At 45.8% G+C, this 15534-nt stretch overlaps 1 protein-coding gene across 2 annotated transcripts in view; it reads right to left on the reverse strand.

Moving 5' to 3' along the window:
• The window catches only part of GNPDA1 (glucosamine-6-phosphate deaminase 1), a 13408-nt gene extending 1954 nt beyond the window's left edge, over positions 1-11454 (reverse strand). The window contains exons 1-7 of one of the 2 annotated variants that reach the window (XM_008593759.1): positions 11402-11454; positions 10410-10539; positions 8829-8930; positions 6695-6877; positions 5365-5549; positions 964-1138; positions 6-277 (exon numbers count right to left, since the gene is read on the reverse strand). In XM_008593759.1, coding sequence (XP_008591981.1) covers positions 177-277; positions 964-1138; positions 5365-5549; positions 6695-6877; positions 8829-8930; positions 10410-10533 — 870 coding nt within the window. In that variant the 5' untranslated portion in view covers positions 10534-10539; positions 11402-11454 and the 3' untranslated portion in view covers positions 6-176. The other variant, XM_008593760.1, reaches the window with a different exon arrangement.
• Between the last annotated feature and the right edge of the window lie 4080 nt (positions 11455-15534).

Raw genomic sequence — 15534 nt, forward strand, 5'->3', positions numbered from 1 at the left:
CATACCTAAACGCCATCATTAGGCTGCTAGCCTCACAGCCCAGAACAATCAAATTCACCCGTTTATCTGGAGTAACCACATACTGGATTCACAAAATACAATTCTGTTCTCCCGAAGACAATTTCCAGAAAGACCCGCTGTCCCTATGAGGTACTTAATACTCGGTCCCAGCACAGCTAATCACTGTATGGTTTCTTAGAAGACTGGCTTTTCTCAATTTCTTTCTCTTTGATACTGTACAAAGGGTCCACCAACTTGTTATGAACAAGCATTAAACCTAAAATAATTCAAAACAAAAAGTAGTTAATGCAGGTGGAGGCAAGAGTTCCACGCTTATCAACGATGCCATGCAGGAGCACTCCAATTGTGTCCTAACAGTGACACATCTGTTTTCTGCGTGATCTCCAAAGGATACACACCCTTAGAGTAGAAAAAGAATTTATTATTCCCAGGGAATGCTGGAGTTCATGCACTTTTATAAAATCAGTCACTATGGGTGTTGGGGAGTTAAAGGTTTATCTTTTCAGCCAAGAACAAATTAATCATTTACCTCCTTAGTAAAAGGGGATTTACTGAGTTTACTTAAAGCAGTTTGTGTCCTTTTAAAGCAAAAGAAATAAAGACCCTCATGAGAGCTAGTTTAGTGTCTCGCTTAGAGCGGAAAGGCCTGTGTGAGATCTTGATGGAGAAAATCTGATGCTCAGTGTCACTGCAAGATCACCATTTAGCCCTGGGACTACATCATTGCATTGTCTTTCCTTCTCCTCATATCAAACAGATCTCCAGAAATGGATCCTTGAAGTCATGGATGGAAGAATAATGGCCTTGTATTGTGAGAGGGTTTGATTTTTATTAAGATCATAGTTGTTGATTAAAATGACCAGAGGATGAAAGCTAGGTTTATTCCTCACTCTTATGACCCCTGAGCTTGACCACCTGCTCCCAGACCCACCCCTGCCTCACCTTTGAAGTACTTGACGGTCTTCACTTTCAGCTCCAAGGTGGCATCCTCGTCACATACAAACACTGTGCGGGGATGCTGCTGGAAGGCAGACACAGTCCACATGTGGTTCACTCCCTCCTCAATGGCCTTGTACAAAGCAAATGCCTTGTGAGCACCTGTGATGAGGATCATCACCTGGGGATCAGAAAACAAGCCTGTGATGGAGGACAAGAAGTCCAGACACCTGACTCCGGCCCCCCCAAGTGCTTGTAAGGATTATTGGGTTTTCTTGGTTAGTTTTGGCAGCTGGCTGGTACAAGGATCAAACCCTGGCTGGACCTTGGTGTTATCAGCACTATGTTCTAACCAACTCACCTAACCAGCCAGCGCAGGATTCTTTTTTTCCGTGACTGGTTGGTACAGAGATGGATTATTGTTTTTTTTTTTTTCCTTTTTGTCTTTTTTCGTGTCCGGCAACGGACCACAACCCTCAGTGTCGCGCCCGTACCGGACCGGGACCGGCAACGGGATCGCAACCCTCGGTGCTGCGCCCGCCCCTCGCTCAGCCAGTGAGCGGGAACTGGTCTGTATGTGGGATCCGAACCCTCGGCGGGAGCGCTGCCACGCTCCCAAGCGGCGCACTGTAGCAGTGTGCCACCGGGCCGGCCCCTGGATTATTGTTTTTAATATCACATTGTACATAGTTACCAGGCAACACTCTGAGCTCACTGTTCCACGTGCTTCATCACTCAAATAACCTGACGTAGGTCAGCTCCATGTTATACAAGGAAATGGACTCCAGGGGTTAAGTATCTTGCCCAAGATCATTTGTGACCCCAAAGTTTATGCTCTTGACCATCACGTCACAGTGCCTCCCCAAATCTTTGATAACCATGAAGGTACCCTGTGAATACATCTGTGGTACAAAGGCCCACATCTCTTATCCCAACTGCTGGGTGAGTTTTCCCAAGAACAATTCTGTGAAAGAGGGGTCCCAATCTGCACCACCTACAAGGGGGCTTTGGAAGCAAAGGTGGGAGTTATCTAGGGGTGGGGTGGCTAAGGTTGAATCCCAGAAAGGTCACTACTAAATCTCTTCACTTTCAGTTCAGAGCATTAAGCCCACTAATGTGGCTTGGGGTGATGCTTTTGGTTTATGTAAAACGAAGGCACAGACTCCACACATTATCTGTTACATTAACTGAGCTAATGGTTAGCTCAGTTAGATAAAGTGCAGCCTTATAACACCAAAGTCACGTGTTCAGATCCCCATACCGGCCAGCTGCCAAAAATATACAAACAAACAAAGGACAGTTACATGGGATGGCCAGTTAGCTCAGCTGGTTAGAGTGCAGCCTTGTAACACCAATGTCAAGGGATTGGTTCCCTGTACCAGCCAGCTGCCAAAAAAAAAAAAAAAAGTTACAATATCAAGAACGTAAGTACTGGAAAGTGGTCCAAGCAAACTCAGCTCGATAGATTTCCTTTCATTTTAATTCACTTGTACCATGGAGATTTGAACAGGATTTGCTATTCCTTTGGTAATAGATGACAACACAGAGATATAGAGAGAATGCGACTATTTGTTCAGGAAACCCTAGGAACCCAGAACTCATTTTATTTATTTACTCTTAAACTTTTTATTTATTTTTACATTCTAAGATGTTGTAGAGCAATTGGGGGGGAGTGGGAAAGGGGAAGACAGAGGGTAGGAAGAGAAGGAAGGGAGGCATGGTTGAGGCCTGTGGCACCCCTCTCATTCCAGCAGGGGAGTCCAGGGGGCTTCTGGCAGCAGGCCGGTGGTCATCACTGAGCTGGAAGTGGACATTGGGGGGCGGGGAGCGTAGTAGAAGCCCTCAGCCCCCACTGCTCTGACTCTGGAGCCCAGGGCCTTTCTGGTGGCAGCTCTGGTCATCTCTGGGCTGGGTGTGCATGTCAGGGGGCATGGCTGAGGCCCTCAGCCTGCCATCTCCCCAGCTCAGGAGCCCAGGGCGCTTCTGGCTGGGGCCGGGTGATTATTGCTAGGCTGGATGTGGACATTGTAGTGGGTGTGGTTGAGGCCCTCAGCCCTCCCCCAACTCTGGCTTGGGAGCCCCAGGGGCTTCAGGTCCTTCATGGTGTTAGACCTTTACTGGTTAATATCAGAACTTTGTCTCTGATCTGTGCGTTTTTTGTTTTTCTTTCAGTTCTGTGTTGGATTATTCACTGTTCCCACCAGATGACTGCACTGGAACTAATTTGTTGTCCTTTGCTTACTTCTATAATGGGGGAACTTCCTGTGGGGACCAGCACTTGAGCCCTGTGGTTGAGCTAAATTCCTGCTTTGCTGCTGATTTCCTGGGGAAGGCTTTTTGTGCAGCTCAGGTTTTAATTGTTGACCTTGTAAGCACTTCTGGGTCTTATGAGGTCTGGAATACCTGGTTTGTGTGGAAACCCTGGTCTAGACCTGAGTTTTTTTTTTTTTTTTTTTTTTTAAGGTGACCAGTAAGGGGATCTTAACCCTTGACTTGGTGTTATCAGCACCATGCTCTCCCAAGTGAGCCACAGGTCGGCCCCTAGACCTGAGTCTTTTCAGCAAACTGCCCCCTCCCCCACCCCCCAGTTCTATATTCCTGTCTCCACTGAGTGCGCTTGTGCTGATTGGAGAGCAGATCAGCTGTTCATGCCATGCCCCAGTGTTCATCTGGTGGGCCCGTCTCTCCTACTGCCTCCACTCCAAACACTTCCCATAGAATGCACCATGTGCCAGTCCCTTGCAGTGACTCACCGGCCTCTGAGTGGCTCCTTTTTTCAGTTGTCTGTGGCCTCTCACTCCTGTATCAGTTCATGGGAACCCTGTTAGTGGTCTTGCTGGCTTGAGGGTCACCAAGGCCCCCTTCTCCCCTGCAGCCTCCAAACAACTTCATATGAAGGGCACAGCAGGCAGCTTTTGCTAGCTCTTGCTCCACATGCTCACCAGGGCCAGCCTTGAATTGGTCGGGGCTCAAAACAGTCACAGCAGTCCTTTCTTTCTCTCATTGTGGCTTCTCCTGCCTTCACGAACTCTGTAGGTTTCTCCTCTTCTTCCCCGAGCTCTAGTGGCCCCAGCTTGGCAGTTGTTGCTTTTTTTTTTTTTTTTAAGATGACTGGTAAGGGGATCTTAACCCTTGACTCAGTGTTGTCAGCACCACGCTCTTCCAAGTGAGCTAACCGGCCATCTCTATATAGGGATCCGAACCTGTGGCTTTGTTGTTGACAGCACCACACTCTCCCAAGTGAGCCATAGGTCAGCCCTAGTTGTTGCTTTTTAATAACTGTACATTGGTTGATTGTGGGAGAGGGTGACACTGAGTACTGTCTATTCCACCATCTTGACCAGAAGACCCTAGAACTCAGTTTAGAAAGGAGAATTTCCCAATTTCCAGTCCCAGGTCTTCCTCAGATCAAGATACCCTCACATGATAAGGATGGCCCTCAAAGTCTAGTGTGTACATGTGCAAGGTCAAAACCACCAGAGTAACCCCCTCAGTACCGATTCAAGGTTACCCAACAGAAATATGGATGCCTTCATTTATTTACAGACATTCATTCTAAACAGGGAACTTCTTCACTGATTTAGATGCTAGTTTATAGACTTGGGCAAGAAATCAGAAGGTAAAATGTCTGTAGCTGCTTTCCACTGAACACACTCTCAGAAAGGAAGAGAAAATGCTTCTAAAATTCTAATGAAAGACAAGAAGGAAATTGGAACCATAAAAAATTCGAATCCAAATGATACCAAATTTTCTAGGGGTAAAACTAAATTCAGTTTGAGACACTTATACTTTAATCACGTTTTTCCACATGCATCAATCCCCAAGCACAGAGCTATAATCACAAGCATCCCTGGGTCACAAGAGAAGCATCCCTTCAAACAGTAACCTCCACCAAGTACAGGGAACAAGAGAGTCCCTGTTAGTACCTGGGCAGGTACAAATTCATATTCCAACATTAGTGATGCTGGGGACCGGCCCGTGGCTCACTTGGGAGAGTGCGGTGCTGATAACACCAAGGCCCCGGGTTCGGATCCCATATAGGGATGGCCGGTTCGCTCACTGGCTGAGCGTGGTGCTGACAACATTAGTGATGCTGGGCTCCTCTCTGCCCATGAGTAGCACAACAGGGGCATGTAAGCAGAGGCCAGGGAACATGGAGCCCTGGGCAGTCAGTCAAAGACACAGAAAGATCGTTTAAAGGATTCACCTCATATTGGGAACAATGGGTACCTCCAAAGAGGAAGGAGGGACAGTGATAGGGTCAGCTGGGATTTTAGCCTTATTTATAATGTCTTCATCTTTAATAAGAATGAATTCACGTGGTCCAAGTATAGTTAAAATTAACGATAAAAAGACAAGTCCACGCCCCACCACCCACAACACCTGGTGGATTCCTTGTGCCCTTACCTCTCTAGCATCCATGACAGTGCCAACACCCACCGTCAGGGCCATGGTGGGCACCTGGGTGAGATCTCCATCAAAGAACCTAGCATTGGCCAGGATGGTGTCCATGGCCAATGTCTTCACACGGGTCCTGGACAACAGACTGGAGCCTGGCTCATTGAAGGCAATGTGTCCATCGGGGCCAATGCCTGTGGGAATAGATAGCCAGGGCAGCCCTGTGAGTCCCAGGGATCCAAGATTTCAAGAATGGACAATCTCTTCCCTAACTAAGGTCTGAAATAAAAAATCCTTGAAAACTATGTCTTTTTCTCATTTGAATCCCTGGGCAGGCACCCCTTATGCATGTGACCTGCCCCCTCCCCACCATTTCTGTTTAAGGCACAACCAGACATGGTTAACTTGCTCCCACCCTCAAAAAGCTACGTAAAGAGCACTCCAAATAGCTTCTACTTCCCCAGATCATTGGAAAAGTGTGTCTTCTCTGTCTCTCCTGCCTGTAGTTATGGGGTCCTGCTGCTGGGATATAGTTGCAGTGAATGAAATACACACAGGGGCTACCAAGTTTATAAAATCTCAGAGCATGAGAGCTCCTGCCCTCCTCCTCCCACCTTGAAGTATAGAGTTAAATCTAGAGCAGTAAAAGGCAGTCCAAGTTTACACTCCTGTGGGTGACTTCTGAGGTGGCAACAGATGGACATGTAAAAGGGCAGCCCAGGGTAGGAACAAGAGCACAAATCTGAGAGGCACTCACCCTAGATTCCTGCCTTCTCTCCACCGCTCCTGGCTGGCTGACCTTGAGTGAGTCACATAACCTCTCTGGGGTTCAACTGGCTATCTATAACATGCAGGTTCTATGTGGAACCTTCTGGAACTACATGACTCCATGATTTTAAATGTTCAGATAAATTCTATGATTGACCCATAAAACCTTACAATTGGGGAATAGGGAGAATCTCAGAGTCCAAATCTAAACCTCTTGATTTACAGACAAGGCATCAAAGTGCAGAAAGAGATCTCCAAGATCTCACAATTCCTGAGTACCAGTGCTAGGACAGGGACCTAGAGCTCGCACTTTGATAAATGACTCCACTGTCACTAGCACAGACAGAGGACATTATTTGGAGACAGGCATGGTGTCTTGTCCTTCTCTTTCCTATGCATGGGTTTTTTTTGTTTTTGTGGGGGGGCAGCTGGCCAGTACAGAGGTCAATTCTGGATCTTGCTGTTATCAGCACCATGCTCTAACTGACTAAGCTAACCAACCAGCCTTTCTCATGCATTCTAACCACCTGTGGTCTGGCCCTGGATGTGTGCTACAGTGTGTCAAGCTTACCTCCAACAAATAGCTCAATCCCGCCTGCAGCCTTGATCTTCTCTTCGAAGGCATCACACTCAGCCTGCAGGTCAGCTGCATTCCCATTCAGAATGTGGGTGTTATCTGGGTGGATGTCAATGTCCTTGAAGAAGTTGTTCCACATAAAGGAATGGTAACTCTCTGGGTGGTCTCGAGGAAGGCCTGTGGGGCCATGGGGCACTCAGTCATGCCCAGGATGAACCAGAGCCTTCCTACCAAAAAGGATGTTAGGACACCACCCCCAGACCTGCGGGGACACTCTGGGGACTGCCCATCAGGGAGCCTTGGGCACTAGCCTTCTGAATCCCAGTCTCTTGGGATAGGTTGAGCTAGTGTCCATAAATGTCCAGCCACTCACTGCCACCACTTATGACCACAGGGCTGGGCTGGAGTAGCTACACTCCAAGGGCATGGGGAATGCCCTCATTCTCATCTCCTTTTCACAAGGGAATTACGATAGGCTGGAGAAACTCTGGAATTCTGGAGGTGGCCTGTACCTGGAGTAGCACTGGGTCCATCTGGGATAAGAAGCAAGCACACCCCTCATGCTATACCTCCCACCACCAGTTATATCCCACTCAGCCTGATCCCCAACTCAAACACGAGGTGGTCAGAGAGAATTATCTCAGGCCTTCCCAAAATGGATTTTTTTTCAGCCAAGAAGAAAAAGAATGTTTAAAATGAATGTTTAATGTTAAGCATTAAGAATATTTAAAGTCACCCTTGAGGGAGGGGAGAAAAGAAGGAATTGGTAAAGGGACATGAAAATCATCTACATTGTATATTGATAAACTAAAAAAAAAGTCCCCCTTAAAAAGGAAGGAAATTCTGACCCACGCTAAAACATGGATGATCCTTGAGGACATTATGCTAAATGAAAGAAGCCAGTCACAGAAAGAAAAATACTGTATGATTCCTCTTATATAAGGTACCTAGAGTAGTCAAATTCATAGAAATAGGAAATAAAATGGTGGTTTCTTGGGGCTGGGAAGAAGGGGAAATAGGGAGTTATTGTTTAATGGGTTTAGAATCTCAGTTTTACAGGCCAGCCCGTGGCTCATTTGGGTATAAGGTACCTAAAGTAGTCAAATTCATAGAAATAGGAAATAAAATGGTGGTTTCTTGGGGCTGGGAAGAAGGGGAAATGGGGAGTTATTGTTTAATGGGTTTAGAATCTCAGTTTTACAGGCCAGCCCGTGGCTCATTTGGGAGAGTGTGGTGCTGATAACACCAAGGCCATGGGTTCGGATCCCTATGTAGGGATGGCCGGTTAGCTCACTTGGGAGAGCTGGTGCTGACAACACCAAGGCAAAGGTTAAGATCCCCTTACCGGTCATCTTTTAAAAAAAAAGAATCTCAGTTTTACAAAATGAAAAGAGGTCTGGAAGTTGGTTACACACAATGTGAATGTACTTAACACTATTGAACTGCACACATAAAAGTGGTTAAGATGGTATATTTTATATTATATGCTTATATATATTTTACCACAATTTTTTAAAAAAGAATGTTTAAAGTAAAACCATTACAAAATGATTGGGAGTGGGGAGGTGATAGAAGACAAAGGTGTAGCTTTTCAGCTGCTGAAAAGACACCAGTGTACCTGCAAGAAAAGGGAGCTGGAGGATGCATACTAGAAAGTCCAGACACAGACTGTAGGGGACACACCATAGCCAGGATCCTATTTGCGATGTTTGTTCCAGAAAGAAATGGCATGGAGTTTCAGGAGAAAGCAGAGGAGGAGATACTCTAATTATGGTTTATTATGTACAACAAACTTCCCCATCTATATCGATATCATTTAATGTGAGGTCAGTTTTATTAGCCCCATTTTATTCTTTTTTTTTTGCAACTGGCCAATACAGGGATTTAACCCTGGACCTTGGTGTTACTGGCACCATGCTCTAACCAACTGAGCTAACCAGCCAGCCGTATTGCCCCATTTTATAGCTGAGTAAACCAAGGCCTAGAAGGGATAGGTATTGATAATTGAGCCTGTCACCAAATGTCACAGGCTCCCTGAGACGTCCTGTTCTTCTCCAGGGCTGAGCCTGTGACAGGAGAAGTATGATTCTTCTGGAATCAGGGAAGAACGTTGAAAGAAAAAACTCACCCACATACTCATCCATGTTGAAGGTCTTCACATATTTAAAGGACAGGTCTCCATTCTTATAGTACTCAATCAGCTTCTTATAGCAGCCGAGTGGGGTGCTCCCTGCAAGAAAGGCCACAGCCATGAATGCCCCTTCAGCTCCAACCTCCTGGAAGCCCAGAGGCTGCCCAGGAACAAGTCAGGGCTGCTCCACAAGGAGGAGAACCTGTCAGATCTGAGAGAAACAAGTCAAATCTGAAGTCCTACCCAATGCTCCAATCCTTACTGTCAGCTTCCCATTAACTGCTTGTTTAATGCCTACTTCCCCACTGGACTACAAGCTCCAGGAGGGCAGGGCTGTGTCTGTTTTGTGGACTGCTGACTCTCCAGTACCCAGCATACTGATGACTGAAATCACTCTGACTAGTACCTGAGTGAACGTTTAAGAGACAGGATGTTAGTGTAGCCCCCACAGGACCTGAAACATTGGTGGTTTCACAGGTACAGGCATGTACCACTCCCACAAACCACTAGAGCACAGCTCAGTAAACTTTGGCCCAAAGGCCAAATCTAGCCTGCTGCCTGTTTTGTATGGCTCATGAGTTAAGAATGGCTTACATTTACATTTTTAATAGTTTTTATTTATATTTATTTATTTATTATTATTTTATTTTTATTTATTTATTTTTTAAAAGATGACCGGTAAGGGGATCTCAACCCTTGGCTTGGTGTTGTCAGCACCATGCTCGGCCAGTGAGGTAACCAGCCATCCCTATATAGGATCCGAACCTGTGGCCTTGGTGTTATCAGCACCACACTCTCCCGAGTGAGCCATGGGCCGGCCCAGTAGTTTTTAAAAATCGAAAAAAGAACAACATTTTGTAGGGGCTGGCTGGTTAGCTCAGTTAGGTAGGGTCTGGTGTTATAACATTAAGGTCAAGGGTTAGGATCCCCGTACCAGCCAGCCGCCCCCCTCAAAAAAGAAAAAAAGAATATTTTGTGGCATGTGAAAATTGTATAAATTCAGATTTCAGTGACCGTAAACAAAGTTTTATTGGCACACAACCACACTCATTCGTTTATGTATTGTCTACAGCTTTCACACTACAAAGGCAGGCAGTTTCAACAGAGACTGTATGGCCAGTGAAGCCTAAAGTATTTACTATTTGGCCATTTACAGAAAAAGTTTGAAGACCCCTACTATAGTGGATGGGTCAGGTAAGGCCATTGGGGCAAGTCCACCCACCTCTGAAAGAAATAATCAGGACACTTACCTTGAGGAGCTGGGGTCAAAATATCTTCCTGTAAAGGCAACATTCTGATTTTTTTCCCCCAAAAGAAACAAGGACTGTTTTTTACTTATGTCCTGTGTTTAATTAAGCCTTATAGAAAATTATTTAAAGCAACTAAACCAACCCATAAAGGAAGCTGGGTCCTCTGTTTTGTGTGTGCAGCGGGCAGTTGAGTGCTCTCAGCGCCAGTACCTCAGAGCCCTCGTTAAGTCCCTTCGCTGAGTGAGCCCACATACACGGCCCCTTAAAAGTCTCTGATGCTCGCTCTCTCCATCCCTGTCCATGGCACCCTCTTCGTCCTACAACGCACCCGTTGGGAGCCCCAGGGTGAAGTATTTGTCTGGCCCTGGGTTAAACTGGATGATGCGGTTCCTGATGTATTTGGCCGCCCACTCGCTGGCCTGAAAATAGTGGTCGAGGATAATGAGCTTCATCCTGTCCTGCAATGGGGGAGAGGAGGTGACAGAAGGAATCACTGGTAAGAAGCAGGGGCAGAGAAAGGGATGGAGGGGCTTGAAGTGGGGGGAAGAGTCTCTATCACCCAGCAACAACCCCTTTTCCAAGTGTCTGAGGAACTCTTAACACGTTGGGCTCAGCGCCCCCCCCATCCGCCACCTACCACCTCCACCCACCAGGAGGCGCTACTGTGGGGGCACACCTGGGGTCCAATCTCAGCTCCTCCATTTAGTTCTCTGAGCCCATTTCCCTCTGTGTAAACATGGGGACAACTGTACCTACTTCACCGATCTCACGATGGGAAATATTAAATGAGAGAATGCATGTGAACCACATAGTATTTAATATGTTGGCTATTATTATTGTCTTGTAGCTCGACTCAGCACCCCCTCCCCACATCCCTACCCCGACAAGGGCTGGATACTCCATCCCATACCCTTCCTCAAGAAGTAGCGGGGTCATGGGGTCATCTACGGTCACTAGAGCAGGTGGGGCATTTGGTTCTGCCTTAGGAGAGGTGCTCCCACAAGCCCGCCTTGCTTTGCGAACCCTTCTGGGTCGTCAGTTTTCCCCAAAGCACAACGGGGTAAAGGTGATCGCCCCAGAAGGAGGGCTTCTGTTCCCCCAGCACCGCGGTCTATCTGAACAGGAAAGCCCGAGGCAGAGGTGGCCCGCGCGGCCGTCGGTGTGATCGGGTTCCCCCACCCTGATTACGACCCTATCGCCCCTCCAGCCCCGCGGAAAGCGGTGAGCGGCTCGCCGGGGTCCTGGCCCCGGGGCGCGGAAGGACCGGGGCAGCGCCCTGGAACCCCCCGGGAGGAGGAACCCAGCCAGCTCCCCACTTACGCGGACGACTCCTGCGGCGGCTGCAGCGACGGCGCTGGCAGCCTGGGGCCCGCACGGGTCACGTGGTGGCGGGTCACGCGGCGCCTTGCCCCGCCCGCACGGCTGACTCAGCGTGGTCGCAGCTCGGCCCGGACTCTGTCGGACTAGGGGCCTCCAGCAGCCCCGGCTTTCACCTGGGCCCGGAGAGCGTGCAGGCCCGGGAAGAGACCGTGAAAAACACTCTTGCCCGTGGGAGGCGGGGTCGGAGCTTGGTTTTGTGCAGGAGGAGGGAGACTTGGGGGCTCCAGGTTGCTCCCAGGAATGTGGTCCCCTGGCTCCGGCGTCTGGGACCGGGTATTCACTGCCGGAGGCGCTACTGGACGGGGAAGGGGGGAGGAAGAGCAGAATCGCTGCCTTCAAGTCTCCCAGAGTTGGGCCTGGCTCTGCCTTCAGTTTCTTTGTTTATATGCATTTTATTTACCTAAGTATTACAACTTATTTGTTTTAAATATAATTAGATTTTCTGTGCCTTTTTTTTTTTTAGATCAAACTGCAGCAATATGAGGTCCTTCAAAAAATTCACGGAAAGATTCGTGTTATCTTAATTATATTTTTCCACGAACTATTTGAAGTACCCTCATATACACTAAAGACAAAGGCAGGTCCCTTATTTCCCCTAACTTCCCACACCAAGATAACATTGCCAACAGTTTAGAGTACATTCTAAATTGTTTTTCTGTGGAGATGCTTACACTACTATTTTGCACACTATATATGCAGGATATATATACCAAGGATCAGATATTTGACCTACATTATTTCACTTAATCCTTATTAAACCCCAGTGAGGTAGGTATGCCATTACTCTTTTACATGTGGGGAAACTGAAGCTTAGAGAAAGAGATTAACTTGCCAGAGGCACAAATAGTTTCTGTAAGACTTCAATTCAGGGTATCTGTCCAAGTCCAAAGGCCATGCTTTTTACTAATAGCCTACACTGCCTCCCAACTGGTATGACAGCAGATTTTGGAAACTATATATGTCAGACCAAGAGAGACACGTTATTCTTTCAGGTCAACATTCGAGTGTACCAGACTTTGGGGAGAACTTTACACGTTGAGGTTAGAAGGAAGGACTTGATATCCAGCATTAGTAACACCTTCCATTGATACAGGGCTTTGTCAAGAGCTTCGGTGCCTGTGATTTCCATATGATTCCTCTTAATAGGCAGATATGACCACTGCCATTTTACGAATGTGGACGCTGGGGCTCAAAGGAGTATAGAGACTTGAGGTATATGGTCTCACAGTCTGAGACATTCTGGACTATGGTCAGCTCTAGGGAGCAGTGGAGAGACCTCCCGAATCCGCCTAGGTCTCCAGCAGCGAAAGGCCAAAGGAACACTGGCTTCATGGCTACAGCAACAGGGCCTTCCTGATCAGCCGGGCGGCCACATTCTGCAGTTCTCGTGACTCTGCTCACTGTGGACAGCCCCAGGTGCTCACCCTATCCCTTGGCGCTGCTGCAGCTCCAGACCACTTTGATAGGGGTCAGCTTCATCTGGTGAGACCCTGATGAGACCAAGATGGTGGAGCTGATACCTTTATACTTTGTGGGACTTGTTCTTTGGCCTCAATGTGGATGCATTTTTGTTTTCTTGTTTTTAAATTCAGTGAGAAATCTCATTTCAGCAAGAGGCTTGCAGATGTTTCACAATGAAGTTCCAAACCTAATCTTTGAACACATCAGATAACACAGCCTGGTCAGCAGCATCTGCACCCAGATCTTTCCAGGAGAATGATTTAATGACTTTAATTGAGCCAGTTTACCCTGAGTTATCCTTTCTGTGACTCAGGGGACTAGTGCAGAGTCTCTGTTGAGTCTGGAGGATCTGGAGTCAGACAGCTCGGGGACTCATTAGAAAGACCTGGGTTTGAATTCTGGTTTAGTCACTCTCTGGTTTTGAGTGAGTATCTTAAGCAAGTGACTCAACTTCTCCAAGTCTCAGTTTTCTTATCTGGGACATGGGAATTGAATGGAAATTAAGTAAACATGACCCCATGTCGCTGTTGTATGAAATGAAATATTAGCATAGTTTGGCATTCATGGCCAGCCACGATTACTCCGTATTTCCTCCTAGCCTCCTTACAGTCCACTCTCTAAGCACACTGAAATGCTCTCTAGTCTTAACCTCCTGTTCCCTTGTGCTCCTCCCACTCCATATCTGTGTTTAAACTGTTACCCACACCCATCCTTCCATCCTCTCATCTTCAAATGAAAGTTGGCAAATGAAAAGAATTGTGAGTTCATCCATGCAATAGAACACTCTGCAACTCTGGTATGGATGAATGTTTTCATACCCTCTAACATGCCCTTGGCTTTGGGGAAACACCTGTCCCCATGCTCAAGAAATCCTGCTCAGGTTTATGTGGAGCCGGCCCTATCCTTTGACCTAAGATCTAACCAATTAGAGACTCCATGGCCCTTGCCGTGAGTGGTTCAAGACTTGGCATGCAGGAAGACACAGCCCCCCTTCTCCCTTGCTGCTTTCCACTATAGAAGATGGAAAGTCAACTACTCTCACAACTAGGGAGAAGCCAGTTAACCTAATCCTGACCAGTGAGGTACAAGGATGGCTTCTGGGAAGATATTTTACTTCCTGAGATAAAAGCAGAGTATTGCAAAGACATACTAAAAACAGACCCGTTTATCTGAGAAAAGTTACAAATATCTAAATTACATACCTCTTTCTTTCATTATATTTGGATTTGGCTCCCTTAATAGTTCCTTGTTTTGCAGAATTTGCTTATATAATTCCTTGCAGTAACAGTCTGTGTCACATCTACATGCATGGCTTCTGCAGTGGTCACATCCAATTTATTTTGTTCTTTTGGCCATTGAACATTTATTAATGAGAAATCATGCTCAATATTGGCATTACGAGCCAGTATACCAAACATGTACTGGTATAAAGTCAGCAACTCTGAGAATTGCTCTTCAAATTTGATTGGTCAAAGCACATAATACCATCTTTCATAATATAACTTGCTTTTCCATTCTTCAGGATTATATTGCATCTCTTGATCAATGACTTTTTATTTTTATTTTATTTTATTTTATTTTATTTTTTTCCAAGAAGAAAATTCATGTTTATTTATTTTTTTTAATTTTTAAATTTTTAAATTTTATTTTGTTGATATACAATGAGGTTGATTATCGTGGCCGATTACCGATCAATGACTTTTTAAAATGTTGTCCACTGACAAAAAGGGGCATTGTCATCAATTTTTATTCCTTCAACACTACACATGATGATTCTACTTCTTCCTATACTGAAAGTACAACATCCATGTAAAAGAATTGATTTTTTCTTTTTTTTTTTTTTTTTCTTTTTGTCTTTTTTTACTGACCGGTAACGGGATCGCAACCCTCGGTGTTGCGCCCACACCGCACTCAGCCAGTGAGTGGGAACCGGTCTCCACATGGGATCCAAACCCTCGGCGGGAGCGCCGCTGCGCTCCCAAGCAGCGCACTCTCCAGTGCGCTACCGGGCCGGCCCTAAATTTATTATTTTTTCATATAAAACTTTATTTGCTAAATTTTCCCATAAAATATCTAATTTTATTCATAAATATTAACTTACCTATTGTACCTAAAATAATGACTTCCTTAGAAAATATCTTTGCATTTGACTTATCTAAATACTTGCCCTATGAAACTCAACATATAACTTGAGGCTTGCTTGACTTCATTGGCACTGTGCTTCAGACAACTCACTAACTGGTATAAGAGGACCATAAAATGCATAAACTTTATAGACAAGGTCATGCTCTAAACAAACAAAGCTGCTGAATCACTAGCCCCAAATATAACACCTGGCACACAAAAGGTATATGTAAATATCTGTTAATAAATAAATGATTAAATATAATGTAATCTCAAAATAAATCCTATGTTTGAATGCCATGCCATGATTCATGGCTTATTTCAAGTAAGGGCATTGGAATCCTTGTAGAACTGTCATTTAAATATAATTATATAAAATAAGAAATGGTTAATAAAGTAGTAGCCACAATTAACAGAAATATTTTCTAAAACTAACCTTAAATTCCTTTTCATTAAATGTTTGCCTGTATTTATTTATTTATTTATTT

The sequence above is a fragment of the Galeopterus variegatus genome, unplaced genomic scaffold (assembly GCF_000696425.1).
Source record: "Galeopterus variegatus unplaced genomic scaffold, G_variegatus-3.0.2 Scaffold9614, whole genome shotgun sequence".
NCBI lineage: Eukaryota > Metazoa > Chordata > Mammalia > Dermoptera > Cynocephalidae > Galeopterus > Galeopterus variegatus.